At 38.4% G+C, this 20854-nt stretch overlaps 1 protein-coding gene across 1 annotated transcript in view; it reads left to right on the forward strand.

Moving 5' to 3' along the window:
- Positions 1 to 20854, forward strand: part of SLCO5A1 (solute carrier organic anion transporter family member 5A1) — an 80632-nt gene that overhangs the window by 19304 nt on the left and 40474 nt on the right. The window contains exons 2-3 of the mRNA XM_074898854.1: positions 12354 to 12486; positions 18807 to 19033. Of these exons, the coding sequence (XP_074754955.1) occupies positions 12354 to 12486; positions 18807 to 19033 (360 nt within the window). The remainder of the gene's footprint in view (positions 1 to 12353; positions 12487 to 18806; positions 19034 to 20854) is intronic.

Raw genomic sequence — 20854 nt, forward strand, 5'->3', positions numbered from 1 at the left:
TTCAGTGGGATTTAGGGCTCAAATTTAATTTTCTTTGCAAACACAAAAACAAGTAACTTGCTTGTGGTAAACTGATTGAAAGCTGTGATAGTTTGCAGATTGTGTACACAAGTGTAATCTTCCAATTGAATCTTCCTAATTAAATAACCAAAACCATGTTCTCTGTGAGAAGGGATGCAAATGGACAAAGATACAAAGATACTAGAAGAAAAAGGTCACTGAATTACTTGAGTAAGCAAAATCCAAGTAATGAAATGTATTTATTTTCATTGGTACTTAATACCTTATTTCCTAAGCCTGGCTGAGAAGTTTCTATGTGTTCATGTATCAGTGCCAGATCCTGTTTTTCTGGGGCATTCTTGCTTTTTGGTGCTCTTGGAGTCAGCCGAGCAGAGAGGGATGCCCCAGGGTGGCTCAGGACAGCCTTGGAGGTGCCCTGGCTGCTGCAAGGGATATTGAGGTCACCTGTTCTGGGGCTACCTCTGCTAAATGCTCAACTGATAAACTAGTGAAATACATAAAGGGCATGTGGTCAGCTCGGGTCCTTCCCTTACCCGGGTAAGGAAATATCTCAAGGCAGTATGGCCAGGAAGAAAAGGTGAAGAGGTTTCTTGTCTCTTGGCATCCTTCTTTGCGAAGGATGATGACTGTTTCTGCAAGATCTACTGTGTTAGAAACAAAAAGAGAACTTGTGGGATAATTTAGTGCTTTATTGGGCCAGAAAGGACTGTTCATTTACTCTGACATCTGTGTTGAATCGGATTTCATTATAGTGTTATCCTTATGCAAAGCTCTATTTATATAAAACCATTTAGCTTAAAATGAACCACTCACAGTTACAGAGAGTCTGCCACATCCCTAGGAATATAATATAGTTAATTATCCTGTTAAAAAAGTTACTGCTATGAAAGTGTGCCTAAAGTTGGCTGAAAGTCATTTGTATGTAGCCTCTAGCCTCCACATTTTCCATGTCTGTCTCCTAAATGTGAAAGCATCTTTTACTATAGGAAAATAACAATATGTTTAGTAATCTGCTAATCTAAGTAGTTGAGAAACAAAGCTGTCATGCCTAATTCTACTCACAGAGATAAAGAAACAGAATGCACAGTGTTTATTTAAAACAATTGCAAACTTAATAAAAGGATATTGGCCAATTTTCCCCAAAACATGTCAGCTGAATAATTAAATTACCTAATCAGTGAAAGTAATTGTAGTTGATTTTAAATTTTTCAGTTTTTATAAATCAATCATGTATGGTGTTTTAAAATATCTTGGAAGGATCCCTGTAACATAAATAATCTTCTCTTGGAAATGCCAACACTGAAAGTTAATAATACTCATACATTTTATTAATATTTTAAAACATCTTACTGTGACTGGGAGTGTGTTGCAAATGGAGCCCTAAATCATTGTGACAATTTATATATTAAAAAGACAAATGTAATTATAATATTACCATTAAGGAGAACCTTTTGTAAGGGTAATTACTTCAGTGCTACAGTTGGTGTTTAACCTATGCTATTTAGTAGTACTGATAAAAATGTTCTGATGGCTTTGCTCTGGCAAATTATGATTTAATTAAATCTCAATTTTTTGAATATATTGATTTAATATTTTTTTCATGTAGAAATGAAGATTTATTTTTATAAGATTGAAATATTTAACGTACATTGCATTATTTTGACCTTTATGTGGGAATACAGATTAGCAAAATCAAGTTATATTTACTCAACATATATGGATCAAACCAAACTGTGTTTTGTTTCTTCTTTAATTCAAGGTATTAAATGCCAGGAATCTTTTAGTTCAGTGATTCCAAGTCAGGGCCCAGAAACTCACAGAGAAACTCACAGAGGTTCTGGTATTTGATGTTGCCACAGAGATGTACAGAAGTTTCTTCTGCTTTGCTCATACTAAGGTCATGTGATTAGGCTTGTCATGGCCTGGGTTCCCTGCAAGACCTGTTCTTTAGATAATATCGATCTGTGATCTAAGACCCGTCTGTCTAGACCTGGTTGTCAAAGAACTGGCTAAGCACTGTTTCCTTTTAGGTGGTTTTACCTCTCCTGCCCTTATTCTATTAGAAGTTACAGTTAGAGTCATTAGGAACACTTTGCTGTTGCGTCAAAACCAAAAGCTCTGTGGTTGTGGGCATGGTGGAGAAGACAGGGGAAGCCTGTTGTTCTCATCATCCATCTGTTGTTAAGGAGACTGTGCTTAAATGGTGAAGAAAGTAATTTTGGTTCTGCAGCAAAAGACTGTGCTGTCTCCAAGCAGAACATGGAGTTTAAAAAACTCTCATGTCTATCGTATGATCCCTCTATGGACATGCAGAGAAGGAGAGACCCCTACCCAGAACTCAAAGCTCAGGTGTTTTTCCAGAAACAGACATCTCAGCCTCATTCTAATTTAATGAAGATGCTCAAACAATGTTTGTTTCTGTGAGAATAAAGAGGAAATTTTGGAGGTTTTCATAAACTGATGATGTTGTACTGTAGCCAAAATAAATAGCCTCTGCTCTTATATTTATATGTAATATTTATTTGTATTATATATATTTAAAACCATTACACATGGATGGAAATGTTTTGCAGACTCTTTGACCTGTAATAGTATTTTCAATATGGCTATACAGCTCTGTATTTCACTTTACCAATTGTTATTTAATTTTTTAAAAATTAAGGATATTGCAGCTTTCAGCCTTTTTGAATGTAGAAAAATAACTTCTTTAGCAACACAATAATTGTTAATAAAACTAACGCGGTCATCTGCAAATTACTGGAATAATGTGCTTTTGCTTACAGGCAGATTTTCAGTCAGATATGAGCAATGAACTGTAATTCCTGTTGTTTCAGTTGAAAGATGAAAATGTAAGTGTAATTTACAAAGAAAACAAGAAGAAATGCTGTTTGGCTTGCCCTTCTTTGCAATCTATTAGCGAGAGGTAGTCAAGGGAAAAACAATCACCAACATTTTCAATAATTAACCCGTACCTCCTAGGCAGAAACCAATTTTTGAAAGGAAATTAATTCTGAGAGAACATGATTGAAATAATTTCCCTCTCTGCTTTGTTCTGTTGTCTTGCTGGTGGGACAAAGGAAAAGTGAATACTTACAGAAATTATTTGACTATCAAAGCCCAACCTTCCCTTTCAGTAGATATTTGGTCTGTCTCAGTTTCTTCCTCACAGTTTTTTTCCTAGGCACAAATGATCTGGTTTTGGATAATGATGCAGTATGCAAAATGTGTGTCAAATCTGCCTCTGAAAATGAGATATTTATGTGTGCCATTACTTGGTTTGTGCACAATAGAAAAAAAAAAGCCCAGATATTTAACGTACATAGACTTTGCTAAGGAATTGGTACATACTCCTGGTTCTTCCCATGGTGTGTGGTGGCAGACTCTAACATGTGGTCCTGTGCCTGATAAATCTCACCAGGCTCTTCCCTGCTTTTCCTCCAACAGTGGGTGCATTCTCCCAGCTCAAAGGAGCAAGAGGACCTGAAAAATATATTCTTGTCTCCTTATGCCTGAACACGATATAAAGCTAGGACAGATACAAATATTCTGAAATACTTTTCTGGCTAGTTCTGCTGGTCTTGTAGCTACGGGCCTGGGTTTTCTCAGTGAAATTTAAAATTCACTGGATTTAAAATTACTTCAGACTCTATTTCATTTGCTTATCTGTGATCTACCTGGTGAGGTCTGCCTGCAGGCCAAATTCCAGCTTTTACAGCTTTTTCAGCTATGATAACCTAAAGTAAAGGGGATGAGATGCAAATGAACAAACCAGCCTCACTTTAGTTTAGTTAGAAGTAATACTAAAGAAATGGGAATTAGTTTTAAGAAGTTGGGATCAACAGAGTCCATAAGCATGTGCCTGGGGATAGTCCCTGAGGAAAATTAAATGTGTATGTGTAGCCTCAACTGCCAAACCATTAAAAAAAAATAAAGTCAAGCAATTAAAAGGCAGAGATATTCCCATTTGACATGACTTAACAGAAAGAATGCCTGTCTCTCAAAGACAGCCAACAGCTTCAGTGTCCTCTTATTAGGAACATCACTGAGTAATAGGACAGAAGTGCCAAATCTTGCCTGCCTCATGAGAGTACCCCCACTGACTTAAAGGATCCTGCTAATGTGCATGATAAATTCACTGCTGTGGATTTAGCTTTCAGTGTTTGAATGAATGGGAAGTAGGACAGTGAAATTATCTAACTAGTTGTTTCTTGGATTTGGGATGTTAAAGGCTTTTAAAATAATTTGGAGTAGTAGTTTGCTTAGGGTTTAGGTTAGCAGTTATATATAGTAGGTCATTTTCTGTATGGAAATGAACATTACTTTTACGACGTTTCACTGAAGGTAACTTTGGGATGCTGACAGATCAAGAATTGAACTGAGGAGTCACTGAGTAGGTATTTACATGAATGGTCAATGTCTCTGCCTAGTTCCCTTAGTTAAAGGTATTCACAAAAGAAAACATCTTTAAGAAACATGCTCTTCTAAAAAGTCAGGGTTTGGGAACTCACAGATAGTGACCCTCTTGGGATAGTTGTTTTATGTTTATAATGCAACATACTAAACTTGAAAAACCTGAAGGTAAGATGTGAAGCTTTTTAGATAACTGATTTCCAGAAAAAATAAACAATATAAAGTTTTGTCTTTTGGTGCATCTTTGGACATTCTCACTGCGTTCAGCACAAATAGTGTGTGCATCTGTCTGGCAGCTAAATTTCAATAAAATTTTCAATAAAATTTGATTTCCAAATCAAATCAAAATTCCCTACATGTAGCAAAACACCTTGGAGGTTTAAGAAGTATAGTTTTGATCTCTTATTCATGCATTTAACTAGTTGTTGACACTTCTGTTTTAAAAAAAAATCTATTTAGGGGACCAGTGCCTCTTAGTCCACGGAAAGAATCTCAGAGCATCTTTGTTTTCTGTTGTAGGTCCTGATCCTGCAAGTATAGACAAGCTTGTTTTTGATTGTGTGAACCATTCACATCAGTAGGAACTTTCCATAAGCTTGAAGTCAGGGATAGCTGTATGTGCTTTTAGAATACCATCACCAGAAAGTTCTTGCTTTAGAATTGGTTTAAGAACTGATAAAGCTGATAAAGCCTGATGTGCTTGATTATCCAAAGTAAGAAATTCCTCATGCATGGTGTCTAAATTTAGTTAACTGTGCTGATATAGAAACTGCACACAGAAATTGCAACTATTTTCACTAAACTCTTAGAGCAGATATGTCTTTCTTTCTTTCATATTTGCCTACTAGCCACAAGTCATGCTTGGTAATATTATCAGCAAATGTTTATTCATAGGTGAATATAAAGAGAGAAAAGACAGGTTTTGAAGAAAAGAACCAAGTAGTATTTGCTTCCAAACAAGACTAAAGAATGGGACAGTTTCCAGTTGCCACTTGGGTTTCTACTTCCGCAGTTCTCAGGTTTTAGGAATAAAGAAATAAAGATTCCATTTTAAGCACTGGAGTAGTTTTTTTTTTTCTTAAGAGGAGTATCTCTAAGGCTGAAATAACATGGTACAAGTGCAAGCCTTTCTTCTTTGATTTTCAGATTCAGATTTTGGATTGGATGCACACACCTGTTGATAGTGTCACCTAAAGACAAGTGCCAAGTCTGTGAAATTTTGATTTAAGATGAATTGCTTTGTAGGCACTGTGACTCCACAGCAAAGCAAGTGACTTGGAGCAGCACTGCAGTGGCAGTGTATGTGAGAAGTACACTTTCGGATAGGCAGCCTATTTACCTAACAAAAGTTTGGGCTTGTTTTCCTGGTTTATTTGGTGATGTTAGAATTGGGTCCTGTGAAAATGGTTGTAGCGTTTTAGAATATGACCACAAATGAAGAATACAAAGCTTAAAGCAGTTTAACTCTTTAAGCCAGGGAGTGATAATCTCTTTTGACACAAATGGTATCTCAGTAATAAATATCTAAGAGAAAAGTAAAAATGTAATGCTTTTTATCTGGCATTGGTAAGTCACTGGACCTATTTATATTTAACTTTCAGCATTTTTTAATGGAGTGGTAAGATGGACTATTCAGTTTGCATGGTAGGCATGTAAAATTTTGCTTTGATTATGCTTCTCTATAAATTTGTCTCCAAGATCTGTAGAATCAGCCTGTGAAAATAGTGACAAATATATTATATACAAAGATCAAGGGAAGCTACCAGAGTAGTTTTGTTGCTCTGTCTATTGTTTTGAGTGGAGTACTGGATCTGAGAGACTTTCAAAGTCATGGCAGTGCTAATAAATTTTGAAAGGAAATGATTTAAAGATTTGATCTGTACATTGTTATCTGAACTGCAGTAATGCTCAAAGCATTGTTTTTTCCTGAGCAAATAGCCACATTAAAGAAAAAATCCTAAAGCATGTATAGATAGGCTTGGTTGTGTGTTCATGAAAAAAAGAAGGAAGTGAACTGACTTCCTGACTTAAAAGCTTTTGAAAAGTCAGCTTGGCTTCTGCTCACAAATCCTCTCAGTTTTGTGTCCTCAGGCTTTAAAGAGTGGGTAAACCTTATGTTGTTTTGGGTAGCTTCTGTGTGGGTGAATTTAGACAGGGTGAGGTAAATACGCCTTTATGAATGGGAGCAGTGTTTCTGTGGAAGCTGCGTTACGCTTGTCCCTTGCTACCCCATCATGGTGCTGAGACATGAGAGGAATAGGGGAGAGCTGAGACATATTCCCATTGAAACCTCTGCCTTCCAGCTTTGTTCTTTGTGGAAATTAAACCCTGCTCTGTACCCTAGAGAAATATCCCACTGCTTTTTCTCCAGTGACAGCATAGCTCAGCTTTCAGGGAGATGTGCTACCAGCAGGACTAGAGAGGGTGCTCAGGTACCATAGCATGGCGATGATTCTTTTGCTTGCAAAATCCCAGGTGGTAACCCAATGACTATCTTTTTTTTCCTATAGGGTCCTACATTTCCTGGCACATAGAGACACAGTCAGATTTATATAAGTTTCATCTTGCCATTTCTGGTAAAGCTCACACCTCAAGTTATAGACAGGTAGCCTATAAACATGGGACTTTTCTTGCAAATTCACATGAATGTTTTCAGTTATTCTCCCTTGTGCTGTTCTTTCAGGATGATGAGTGTTGTTCAGCAGATGGGACACTGGGTTATTGCGTTGATGAAATAAATTATGCTCCTGGACTTCCCACTCTACTCCATGATTATGGGGGATTCATTTTATCTTTTGTATCTCTTTCCAATCAATACCCTCATGCTAATGACAGTTAAGGTTTTGGAGTAAAAATTTGAAATCTATGGATGCAAAAAGACTATGTTTCTATGTTACTAAAAAGTATCCTGCAAAATCTACTAAAATCGCCATGCTATCCTGACATGAAAAAACAGGCATATATGTGTGTGTGTGTGTGTGTGTGTGTGTAAAACCTCCAAAGTGCACACTGTAGCTTTTGCAGGATTTTACAAATTCTAAACTTTCATTGAAAATAGAATAAAGGTCAAATTCTGCTTGCCTTACACATGTATGAAGTGAACAGTTGTACTATGGTGAGGTGCTGCCAAGATTTGAACAATGGGGTCTTTCAGAAATGTTCTTCCTTATCCAGTGATAAATTCTGTGTGGTGACATATGTGTGCACACAGAGGAGAAGAGAGGGACTGAGCAATATATGCCTTTGTTTTTACATTTTAAACCAAAGTGGATTTTTTAGAACCCAGAAGCCAGACAGCCTGTTGTAGCCCAGTAATGTCGTGTACTTTCTGTTCATCTAGGCACAGTATGATGTTTGCGACTTTAATTGGTACTAGCGTTATTAATATAAAAAGGCACAGTTGGAGCATTAACATTGTATGCTTTTGAGGATGCCATAGGGACATATGTTACATATTCCCATAGGCAAAATGTATTGAAGTTGTTATTTAGTGTGATTAAAGAAGGAAAAGGATGTTCAAAGTATTTTTGTGACTTCTGTCTCAGTATATTTTTATAGTGTGGGTAGATTACAAAAAATAAAATCTTTGGCTGCAAAGTTATTTCATGCATGTGATGTGAACATGCATTTTTGGACCCCTAGAGGTTTCAGTCCATCTCACTGTAGTCATAGAGTCTTTGCTGCAGTAGTCTCTATGTAAAACTTTCTTCTGCTGAAGAAGAATGTCCTGTGAATAGAAGCAATAGACAATATAATTTTGTCAAATGTTGTCAAAATGACAGCATTCATTGCAACATGTTCCAGCATAAACTTTTCAGTGGAGAAGAATGACATTGCTTAAATCTTATTTCATTTTTGTAGGTAAATTCCGTGTGTAATTCAATTACTGTTGCTTTGACTCCCTTTCTCTCTCCCATCCAACATCTTCGCTGTGATGGACGTTTGTGGCTAAGCCTGCCTAGCCGTAGCCATCTGCAGTTTCAAAACTAAACAGCCTTGATAGTGTCATGTTGTGCCTCAGATCCATGCTGTGTTGTGCCTGATTCCATGTTGGGGGCATATTTGGTGAGGCAGAGAAGCTTCTCGGGCACAAAACTTAAAAGGAATTAAAATAACCATGGCTGGATATCATGGGGGCAAATGGGCACTTAACTAACTGTGTCCGAACCAGGATGTTTTTACTTATCTAGTCTATGTCAGAGGTAGAATGATGATCTGAAAGTCCAGATTTGGGAGGTCTGGGAAAGGCTATCCCTTGTCACCAAAGGGAAGACGCACCCAGAGGAAAAGGTATGCTTGCTACTGCAAACTCTGCCCCACACTGAGTTCTTCAGAGAAAAGGGAAACTTTAAAGAATCTGCAAGGTCTTTGGTCTTTGAAATTGTCTTGTTTAAATGCCATGTAATTTTAATAGACTAACCTGTGCTTTGGTTTGAAGACTTAAGATCCTACATCAGAGCAGCAGCAAGCTGCAACAGGCTTCTGGGGAAAAACTTTTGCAAGTTCCAGTCTGAGCTGCTTGTGTTGAATGTCATGAGTAGTTCTCAGATGGCTCTAATTCATCTAGGAGTGTGGGTGACTTGCAGATGCTTTTTCCTAGAGACCCACATTTCCAGAGCAATGTACTCAGGGACTTGCCAGCATTGAACATGCGTGGCTAATACAGTAACTCTGAGAGGTACAATTTTTAATTTCAGTGAAAACCAGTCAGAAGAGAGTGAGATGAGTGTAGTAGTCCATATATCTATATTAGCAATAGTTTCCTCATTTTATCTTTTGAAGATTTATTGTTTGGAGTAGAGCTATGACTTGCAGAATGTACATCATCTCTATTTTATCAAGGGAAAGAAGATAGTACTGCTATTTTATAGTATAGTTTTTTATGGTTTAAGAAATTTGAAGGCAACTTGCAAATCTAAGCACCAGTCAAGGTTATGGCTAGGAGGGTAAAAGGCAAATCCTGGATTTCCTTAAGTGCAATTTAAAAAATCATCTGGATACTATGTGGTCTACTTCTGTATCACAGTACTCCAGCGTGTCCCCTGATAAAAATGTTTGTTAATTCTGTTGAAACTTCTCAGCTGTTGAATCAGTGCAACTTCCTAGGCTGGGATCCCAGATCATGGCACTAAGAGGGAGGACCAAGAAGAACTTACTGAAATGACAGGTAGGAGGCTGAAAGGAAGGTGCTCCCACATCATCCTCATGTTTCAGAACCTTTTTCATCCAGAAGCTGGATGCCTTCTACTGACCTGAGTGGAAAAAATTTTGGAACAGTTCTCCATAGAATTTTTTATATGTGAAGTGGGTTCGGTTTTGATGATGTCCTAATTGAATCTGTTTCCAGTTTAGTTTCCTGTCCATGTCATCCAGTACTCTTGGCATCCTGTTTGGGAATCAGGAACCTCTTTATTCCTGGACATTGGGGTGCATAGCTGTGAGGGCTGTGACCAGAATTTCACTCATCCGGGACCCTGGAGCAACCTGCCAGGGTGACTTCTGGGAGATGGCTCTCCCTTCATTTCCACAGCAAGGTTTGGAGGTTTGGTCTAGATTTATTCCAAGTATCTCATTTTGAAATATCAAAATCTTTCACTTGCTATGCTCTATCTTTAGTGCTATTTAGAAGGCCAAATCAGTTTATTGCACTTGGTGTCTGGTTTCTGATAGTGGCCATTACTAGGTGCTGAGGAAGATGCTTCATAGGGTCTTAAAATGGCAATCATGGAACTTGTGTGCTCACAAGTTTCCTCCTGCCCTGGACCAGGCACATAAGGGCTCTCTGTTTTCTGAAAGATCCAGAAAGTTACATGTGTCCTGTAAGTCATATTAAAAAAAATCTTGAAGCCTGAACCGTGTACAGTAACTTTAAAATACTTCTGAAATGATTGACATTCCCTCCTTTAACGGAGCACAGTGACCACTGTTAAATTTTTATCTTTACAGTATTTCTGCCGATGGAAAAAAACTGAATACTGAAATGAATGGATTAGGTCACTCTTTTACTCTCTTTGTGTTTCCTGTGTAAACTTTTTAGAGACTGGTGCTTGCTGTAGTTGTGTGAATCAATTTTCCAAGCAAACATTTATTGAACAAAATTTATTATAGTGGATGGAGTTTGGGGTTTTTTGTCTTCCTCATGACAAGAATTTTGCAAATAACAGTTACTATGGAGTTTATCTAACCACTTACTGCTAAGGAAGTAGTGTTACATTGCCTGATGGAGCATTTTAGGCATACAGAGAATTGTTTACAATCAATCCAGAAGGGAACATGGCTGGAATAAATTTAAATAGTGAACACAGTTCTGGAAACCATTATGCAAAAAGGACTTCAGCAAAATCTAATTATTTGAAATTACAGTTTCATAAAAAACTGAAAATGTGTTTAAGAAAGGGTAACTTAAAAGTGATAAATCTGTTTAATCAATCTGTACTCTGGAAGTATTTTTTACTATAGGCAGTTTACCTTCTATGGTAGCTTGTGTGATTTTTTTTTTTCTCCCCTGCAATATAGCTCTCAGTTAGCAGCCCCTTTTTACTCATGAGAATGTTCTCTTTCTTCTTTCTCTTCCTTCAGAACATAAGATGAAAATATACAAGTTATTTAGGTTTAAGCAGGCAGATTTAGTGATTTATTTTTGTTTATTTTGTCCGTGAGATATAATTTACTATATAACTGGTAACACAGAAACCCAACCTCTAACAACTCAGTTATGCTTCCTCAGCTGCTGGAGTGTAGGACACAGCATGTCTGATTAGAGGATGGGACCAAAAAGGATGGAGTCTGCATACTGCCATAGAGAGTGACTGGTCCACAGAAACCACGTGGAGAGAGATATTTTGTGGTGAAGATGATGTTTTCAGAGAATTAGATAATCAGTTGCTTTTTCATGTGTTACACAGTGGGTCTTCAGCAAGTGGTGTTGTGCAACTGGGACTTGGGTTTTGGTGGTACCAGGCATGTGAGTGGATAGCAGAGACCCTTACCACCCCTCTTGGCTGTTGTGCTTACAGCTAGGTGGTATGGGAAGCAGGGCAGAAGCATCCTAGAAGGGATGAGTACTGCAGGATGCATTAAGGTGGGAAAGAGATGGAGCAGGGGAATAAGAGAAAAGTCTTTGGAAGATGGCTGTGGTCTTGATGGTGTGGTTAATGTCATCTAAAGTTGTGATAACTGACCTTGGCTTAGTTCAAAAATCAATTTGGGATTTGCAGAAGTAGAGGAGGAAAGGAGTGGAATTGGTAAGATTTAAAGGCAATACATATGACAGTCTTTAAATTACCCACCTTTCAAAACCTGGAAATAAGACCAAAATTCCTAAATCTCAGAATTCGCTTCTGCTCAGCAGGAACTGAGTTCTGTCTGCTCCTGCTGGTGTTTTACAGCTATACCTCTACTGGGACATGCAGAAAGATTTCCTGGGTCCCAGGTCCAGTTTTATCTTTGTTTCTTAACTTTTATGGTTCTTCTAAATCTAGTATTAGTCTGATGGTAACTAAGCTGGAATGCTGCACTTTGTTCTTTGGTATCTTACACAATTTTTATCCTTTGCTTTTCTGTTTGCTTACCATTAATTATATTTTTTTCTATTTATGTATTCAATACTGTTTTGATTCAATGGAAATGTTAACAAATATGAAAAATACTGTCGAAGTCAAGTATGGTTTCCATCCAAAATACTGAGTAATATATACTTCCATCCATGATTTGACTGAAAAATACAGAAAGCAGTAATTTTCTTATCAATGGTACTTATGTAGAAGTTGCTGCCTTTGAAGATTACAAAAAAAGGCCTCTGAAAGTTTTGGGGTATGAAACTCCCTGCTTTCAGAGGCATCATTTACTTTTGGATTTTGCATCTAAATAACTAATGAAACATTATTTTATTGATCTACGATTGTGAACTTTTATTTCCTCAGCTATCATGTACGTAATGGGAGCACTTGGTCCTGCAGCTGGATACTTACTAGGAGGACTTCTTATTGGTTTCTATGTTGATCCTAGGACAACTGTTTATATTGACCAGAGTGATCCCCGATTCATTGGAAACTGGTAAGGGTCAACCATTTTTCAAAACTACTCTCTGAATTGCTGGTAGGGAAATGAGACAGGTTGGGCAATCACATCCCTTGAGGGCTACTTTAAGTCTGTAGAAGGAGACCAAGGAAGAGGAGGTTTCTGTTGAGTACTACACACTAGCCTCTGACAGAGAGGGAGCACTTTCACAGAAGCGCATGGGCACGTTGTGTGGAAAACCGCTGCTCCAGAACTGGCTCTGAGCGCTGTAGGTGCTGACTGACAGGATTCAGTACAGGGGTGGCAGGACAGAATAGCTGTGTTGCAGGTGGCCATAAAGGATCGCTGGTGCCCAGGGCTGAGCCCTTCCTGCTGAAAGGTGGGTTAATCCCTTCTTTGGTTTTCCAAAGCAGGCAGCACAAACCACTGAGCTCTGCTGCCCAGATGAGAAATGGCAGACTTCATTTACCCTGGTCCAGGAGAAGGAGATAGAATGGGGTCAGAACATGGCCTTTCCAGTCTTGTTTCTCAGGGTGATGGCTCATGTTTAGGCTGCAGATGATGAAAAACGTCACATTATTCTCTAGTTAATAGTAGGCTTCCAATGGTGCTGAGATGTAATGGCCATAATTGTTAGCTGGTTTCTTTGGGCAGCTCTTTAACAAAGCAGGTCTTGAGGAGACTTTAACTGGCTTTTCTCAGATAATTAATAAATCTGCCTTGAAATTTTTGTGCAAGTCTAGAAAAGGCTTAAGTTCATTGTTCCAGGAGGAGACCTCTACTTTGTAGGTGTAGGGTGCAGTGTCAGTTCTTGTGCACTGGGTTAGTGTTTATCACTGCACTATCGTAGTCAGACTGTATCCATTTCTATTTGTCCTGCTGTGATCTCTCATTTGATGTGAAAAATTATCTCTTTGGAGTGTTCTTAAAATTTTGCAGATTTAGTCCTGCTTTATTTGTCTTACTTAGTCCAAGAGCATTGCTGTACAGGACCGTCTAGCCAAATTTTCAGAGGGAGAAAGGCAAACCTGAGTGCTCAGTTAACCTGTGACCTTGAGGTTAACAACTGTACTCTCATATGTATTCATAGAAAAGATTACTCCTGTGAATGTGCTACAGTGTCAAAACCAGGCTTTGACTATCCTTGAATAAAAGATTTGAAATCAAAGCAAAATATTATACATTCTTCATAAAATTCTTATGTTTCATGTGTTATTAAGGACATGTCAGAACTGGTAATCAGCATCTGATCATTACTTTTAAACAGAAATCAGGAACAGGCCCATAAATATATTTGTTAATTGAAATCAGTGGGCCTATACGAATGTGGGGTAAGCTTTTGACTTTATCTACAATGCAACCACTGATAAAACTGTCTTATCATGGGGGCATACTTGTGTGAATTTTAGCTTAAACAGCTCTGGTGAAGGTAAAATAGCCAAAGCATCAGAGACACATCAATTTACTGCTTCTCAGACCATTTGCATCAGGCTCCGTGTTGCAGCCGATGGACATTCACTACAGCTCCTTTAAGCTAGCTTGGATATACGTGCAACGTTTTCATAGCCAAATGCATAAGAGATTGGACAAAAAATGTGTGTTCTTGCTCATGAATAACAAGTTTATCTACCCTCTCTCAAAAGAGTGAGTGACAGGGATGGATGCCCAGTACCAGCAGAATGCTGTAACCACAGAGCTCCATGGCAAAAGTGGTGAGAAGTCACCTATTACAACTGTTTCTGTGGGTAGGCTTTAAGAGCATCTACTGTACCAGACATTACAAGCAAAATAGGGAAAAGAGCCTTGTTTGTGCATTCAGATTTTATGTCAAATTGATAAATAGATTTTATGTTTCTCCAAGGTTTAATGTCACCTGAATGAGTATCTTGGTGATTTCAGCTTTGCACGGGGGTGCCAGCAGAGGTGATGCAAATATGATCGAAGCCAAGGGCAGGAAATAAGCTGTCATAAGATCTCCGAAGGCGAGTCGTATTCTAGCCAACATAGAAAAGTAGAAGTCATTCAAAGTTTCCTTCTTCCATCATGTTGATTAATTCTGTAGAGTCTGGCTTTCCTTGAAGGGTGTTCCTGGTTCTTGTATTACTCTAATATTTGACTCTCTCAATTTGTTCTCTCTTTAATTTCTAAAGAGAAAATTCCCTGCTATCTGATCTCTGATAATTTGTTTCACAATCTGTGATGGTCTCTCATAAAAGTTTTGTGGTTTTCATAGCATCTGCACCTCATTCTCATTTCTCTTCCCGAAGCTTTATCTATCCATTAAAATGAAGACTTATGCTGTGAGGATTGGTCTTTTGTCCCTTGCTACTCACTGACTGCCCAGATGCAGAGCGCTCTGGAAGTGTAGACTTTCATTCTAATGAAATCTGTTTTCTGGGACCATGACATTTTCTCCTTGCAGGGAAGTGCTGCATAGCCAAGTTTATTTATGTAATCTAACAATTTGAAATATAAGAGTAGTCTAGCACTTAATTCAGCTGACACGCTTTTTAAAAGTAAGGTGCAGCTAAGTTAATAGGCAGTCATATTTGAGTTTTCGCAGCCTTGTCTCCTTTGAAGTGAATTAGTGTCTTTGATTCCCATCTTTCCTTTATTGTAGCTGTAAGGTTTCTAACTTATTGCAGGGACCCTGTGAAAAAATTCCATTATTAAGGGAAGTAATGATTACAGACAAAATATTAAGTACAAGAACTATGATATATGGCAACAAAAATTGCAGTAAACCCTATTTTTTGCTTAAGGTGTTCCATTCTAAGAAGTATATTGCATATATGCAGGACAGGTAACTTGGTTTATCTCTTGTGAAACCTGATAAACAAACTAAGTGGTTATTTCTCAGGGTTATTTCTGATCAGATTCTTCCTTGAGTTTCACAGAACTTGGGTTTGTGCTCCTGAGTTTTGGACACCTGGGCTTTCTGTAGGTCCTCTGGGCTAAATTACAGGCCAGCTCTTTATGCCAGCCCGTCAAATGTTTAGAACTGCTTTTTATTCAAATGTGGTAACTGTAGGGATATCTGTTAGAAATCATCCATCATGTTGATGTCTTTGAGAACTGTTAATGTGCCATAGGATCTCATTAGTTGTGGAGTAGCCCTTGGCAGTCTGTCAGGTGCTTTGAATAAAATTTTCTTTTGCTGACACTTTTCTGAGTGATTGCCTAGTTCTGAATCTGTTTAATACTTGGATCTTCCCATATAGTCTTTCATCGGCATTCCACACAAGAAGTTTAAAGGAATTGCTCCAGCACTGTCTGGTCCTTCCGTGGCTTTAATTGCTTTTATTTGAGGTCCTAAGGCTTGTGCAGATGCCTTTGAGGTATTGTCCTGCATATTTTCTTTGACATTAGAAGACAGAAAATCAAGGGCTTTTAAATTAATACAGATCCTGTTCTGACCTCTCATTTCCCATTGTAGGCATTTTTATTATTTTTGATATCCCCTTTTGTCTGTTTCCTAGTTCTTTGATATTTCTGCAGGAAAATGTGAAGTGTAGATGTTGCTGATAGTTGCATCCAGTGCTGAATTTGTGACATTTCCAGCACTCAGTATGCTGTCATAATGGTTCCTTTGGATTTGAATTTCATCTCATGCTGTATCACAGGCACTGTCTCCTTTACTGTTTCCTGCTGAGTGGATGGTTTCAGGTTTCTGCCTGTTATTACCACAGATTGTTTCTTTGATCGGTACCTTTTCAGCTTCTGCCTTTGAGATCCTGAACGGAATGTTACTACATTTTTATACAGTCGACTGATTTATTCCCTGCCTGATAGTGCTGACTAATCCTGCTAAAAGTCTGGTTTCTAATCCATGTATGTTATCAGCTAAAATGAATGAATAGAGGATTTTCTGTTTACATAATATCAAAACTAGTCAAGACTTTCAGTCACTTAGATGTGCCTCAGAAAAGCTTCCCGCATAATCTTTCTAACAAAAAAGGTGTTACTCATGGCTGTTTGTTTGGTGTTTGCCTTTGCATAACCATTTACCACACAAACCATTATACATGCATATGAATTTTTCTTCATTTAAAAATGTAATTTGCAATGTCTTTGCATTACAATATGAGTTAAAATGGTTTTGTTTCTTGTGCAGGTAATCCTGTCTACTCAGTACTTATATCTTTAAAATTTGAACAAATATGTAATTAGTATGTTCCTGTTGTATCTTCCTTTTTTAAGTGTAAAGGATGTACAAAAGGATTGTTCTGTAAGCTGTGATTTGAAGGCAAAGAGCTTCCATTTTCCATTGTCATGGTTTGATATTGCAGTATCGTGATTGATTTCGCTGAAACTTCCAAACACTAGTGTAGGTTGGGGGGGTGGTGTGTGGGGTTGACCTTGGCTGGCTGCCAGTTACCCACCCAACTGCTCTCTCACTCCCTCCTGCCTCACCTCAACAGCAGGAGAAAATATGACGAAAAGCTTGTGGGTCGAGACAAGGACAGGGAGAACTCACCAATTACCATCATGGGCAAAACAGACTTGACTTAGGGAAATTAATTTGATTTATTGTCAGTTAATACAGAGTAGGATAGTAAGTATTAAAAACAAAACTACAAACACTTTCCACCCACCCCTCCCTTCTTCCAAGGCTCAACTTCACTCCCAACTGTTCTACCTCCTCCTCCCAAGTGGTTCAGGGGGACAGGGAATGGGAGTTCTGGGCTATTCAATACACTTTGTCTCTGCTGCTCCTTCCTCCTCATACTATTCCCCTGCTTCAGTGTGGGGTCTTTCCCATGTGAGACAGTCTTTCATTAACTGCTCCAGCATGGGTTCTTTCCACAGGGTGCAGTCCTTCAGGAACAGACCAGCTCCAGCGTGGGTCCCCCATGGGTCACAGGTCCTGCCAGGAGCCTGCTCCAGTGTGGGTTCACCACAGGCTGCAGGTGGATCTCTGCTTTAACGTGGACATCCATGGGCTGCAGGGGAACAACCTGCATTACATCGTCTTGTCCTGGGTCTGCAGGGGACTTGCTGCTGCAGTGCCTGGAGCACTTCTTCCCCCTCCTTCTTCTCTCATCTTTGTGTCTGCAGGGCTGTTCATCCCACATTTTCCCACTCCCCTCACACAGCTGCTGTGGAGCGTTTTTTACCCTTTCTTAAATAAGTTACCACAGAGGTGCCACCAGCATCACTGATGGACAGTAGTGGGTCTGGTTTGTAGCTGTCTGGAGCTGGCTCTGTCCGACATGGAGGCAGCTCATAGTATCATCTCACAGAAGCACCCCTGCAGCCCCCATCCCCCTACCAAAACCTTGCTATGTAAACACAATACAATTACATTAGTATATAGTGAGAATTGTACTTTCAGGACATGAGAAGTCTTTGGGTGAGGTCATCCTTCTTTATGGACGCATCAGTGTGAGTTTATCCACGTTTCCCGGTAGTCTTTCACTATGAGATTAACTTAAAGGAGAAATTATGTTATGTGATACTCTACTATCAGCCTTCTGACTGCAGAAGGTTAACTCTACAATATTTTCTAGTAAGGCCCTTTTGCCCATGTATGGTGCTGTGGTAAAGTTCATTAAGTTTCTTGGCCTCGGGGACGGTAACTGTATGCCTGCAGTCTGAAGGGCACTTTTCTGGCATTCCATACATTGCCCTCTGTGTGGGTATGTCCCAAGTCATTCCGTGTGAGCCAAGGGATCATTGCAGGGTTGTTTATATCCTGTTCATATAAGACACAGGGAGAGAAGAGAAAATTCTCTGTGAAGGGATATTTCAGGTTGTGGTCACAGAACAGAACTAGAAAGTTTTAGACATAAACCCTGGCATGAACTGCAACACATCAGTTGTTTACAATCAGGCTTTGGGAGCTCTTCTTTGGGAGGGGAGAGAATTGGACAGTCAGGACAGTGAGAGGTAGGCACTGGAAAACAGCAGATTTAGCCCTGATGTATCCATCTGGACATTATATCTTCTTGTGCTATGGATAACTTTTTTCATGTTCTCCAGAGGAGTACTGTATTGCTTTACTGGGAGTTATCCAAGAAAGGCAAAGTAAAAGTGAGTATCTACTTCTTAGCACTTGGTACGGAATAATTATCAAAAGTGAAATTTTACAGGAACTTAAAGCTGACACTATTTCATAATATTTGATGGGTTCTGGATAAATGACTTTATCAGTATACAAGCCAACAGAAACATTTTCTAATTAAGTGTATTAGTGCAGTGAAGGCTCTCCCCCACTCTAGTCCTTTACTCTTAATGTCAATGTTCCATATTTTGCAAAATATATGTCCAGCCAGTACAGCCTGTAATAATCACTTGGGTTTTTTAGTTCATGTGATGCATTGACTTTCATTCCTGTTCTTGTCTCCTGGCATTAGGTGGAGTGGATTTCTCCTTTGTGCCATTGCAATGCTCCTTGTGATATTTCCCATGTTTACCTTCCCGAAAAAGCTCCCTCCTCGACATAGAAAAAAGAAAAAGAAAAAGAAGATGAACTCTGATGATGTTTCAAGTGATGATGAAGTAAAGAAAGAGAAAACAAATAGCAAAATACAAGCAGACAGTGCAGTTCCTGCCTCTATGGGATTTGGAAAGAATGTTAAAGGTGAAGTTTGTTTTTAATTTTTAAATGATTTAGATTTTGTATACAGGGTCATCTAGGATCATACGAGTGTAATTGAAGGCAGAGTTTTGACATCCTGTATCTAATATTACATTCTGCTATTGAGATTTTAATAGATGATTGTCCTCTATAATTACAAAATGCGGTGATGAGTGTAAAACATCCATTTACTTAAATTAAATTATTTAAGTGTTTAATGTGCACCTGTAAAAAACAGGTAGCCTGTTTCTTATAGTTATAGGACCTCTGTTACCAGATATATTTGTATACCTTACAGTTTATAACTGTCATACTTGCTTTAAGCTGTCCTTCATAGAGTGAAGTACTGTTCTAAAAAAAATTATAAGTGAAACAAGTAAAAAGAATTCTAGTATGTTAGTTCAATTGCATTCATGCATTTAGGTAAGTTAATTGAGAAAGCTTAGTTGTTTCATATGCCTTTCCTGACTATTTTATACTGCAAGCTATTTATCTTCAGAAGACTAGGACAAATTAAACCTGTGCTAATTTTGAAACTAAAAGATCAAAAGATTGACAAGGGGTAGAAATTTTTATTTTATTAAAAAAGTAAATTGTTAATATGAAATTTTACAGTAAGTAGTAGTCATTGATAAAATGCTGTGGAGAGAAGGACAGTGGTAAAAAATAATTTGTGTGAAGCATATACTTTTGGAGTTGACAATATAGGCTTAACAGTGTCATAATGTTGAATAGTGTAGGACAAGAATGAATGTGTGTTAATGCTGTTGTGTCCTTGGATTTCATGATATGAATGCTGGTTGTTCGATTTTGTGATAGCCTAACGAATGCAATGGGACTAGGGGAAGCCATGAAATGTCATTTGTACCATTAGATGTAATTTGAACTCAAAACTTTAAGTGTTGTTGACATGAACATTAGTGTTACTTTTTCATTGGGTATCAGTCCAGGATATAATGATTAGCAGATTTTTTAATGATACATTTTTGATCGCTCTTTATATTGAGTAGGCAAGGCTTAGCAAAACCAGTGTAATTCTAAGTAGTATTTGCCCACGTGCATATTGATTTGCTCTACATTGCATTTGCACCTATAGTCTCAGAGTACCCAAAGTTACTGTTAATTTCTGTGGAGGTAAATAAAAAAACAGGAGACCAGAGTTTGCTTATGGTGATTTTACTAGCTTACAAACTAGCATCTTAATCAAGGCACAGAGCAAGCAAGGCAAACCTGCACCATCAGATCTTTCAGAACCATGTTCTCCCTTTGTTTGCAAAGTAGGTAAAAAAGCAGTGGAGAAGCAAGAAAAGCATGCTAGCTTCCTTCTTTGAAGACTCTATTCCCCATATTTGTGGGTCCCCATACATGTTTTCTCCTAAATCCATAAAACTAGGTGTGGGGTTTTTTTGCCTTTCAAACCTACTGGCCTTTGATTAGTAAAAGTAGTTCAGGGCTATTCCTGTCAAGGTTTTTTCACTAACTTAGGGAAGTGGAAAAGGGGAGTTCAGTCTTTGCTGGGCTCCTTCCTAATCATTGCAGGCAGTGCCACAGCAGAGGGACTGCTTCATCCTGTAGGTGTGCCTGGAAAAGATAGAGGTGTTCAGACAAATTCTGCGTTTGGATGAGTTTGCTGATATTGGTTCTCTGTTTCCGTACATGATTTCACCTTCCAGGTCATGTTGTGTCACTACAGGCACAGCAGATACACAGAAAACAAGTATTCTCTTAGGAGAGCATTTCCTAGTACTTTTTTTCACAGAAATGAAAACTTCTGTATATCTCATTTTAATATGTGTTGCTTTGATATGTATCTGCCTAAATGTG

The sequence above is a fragment of the Athene noctua genome, chromosome 2 (assembly GCF_965140245.1).
Source record: "Athene noctua chromosome 2, bAthNoc1.hap1.1, whole genome shotgun sequence".
Classification (NCBI taxonomy): domain Eukaryota; kingdom Metazoa; phylum Chordata; class Aves; order Strigiformes; family Strigidae; genus Athene; species Athene noctua.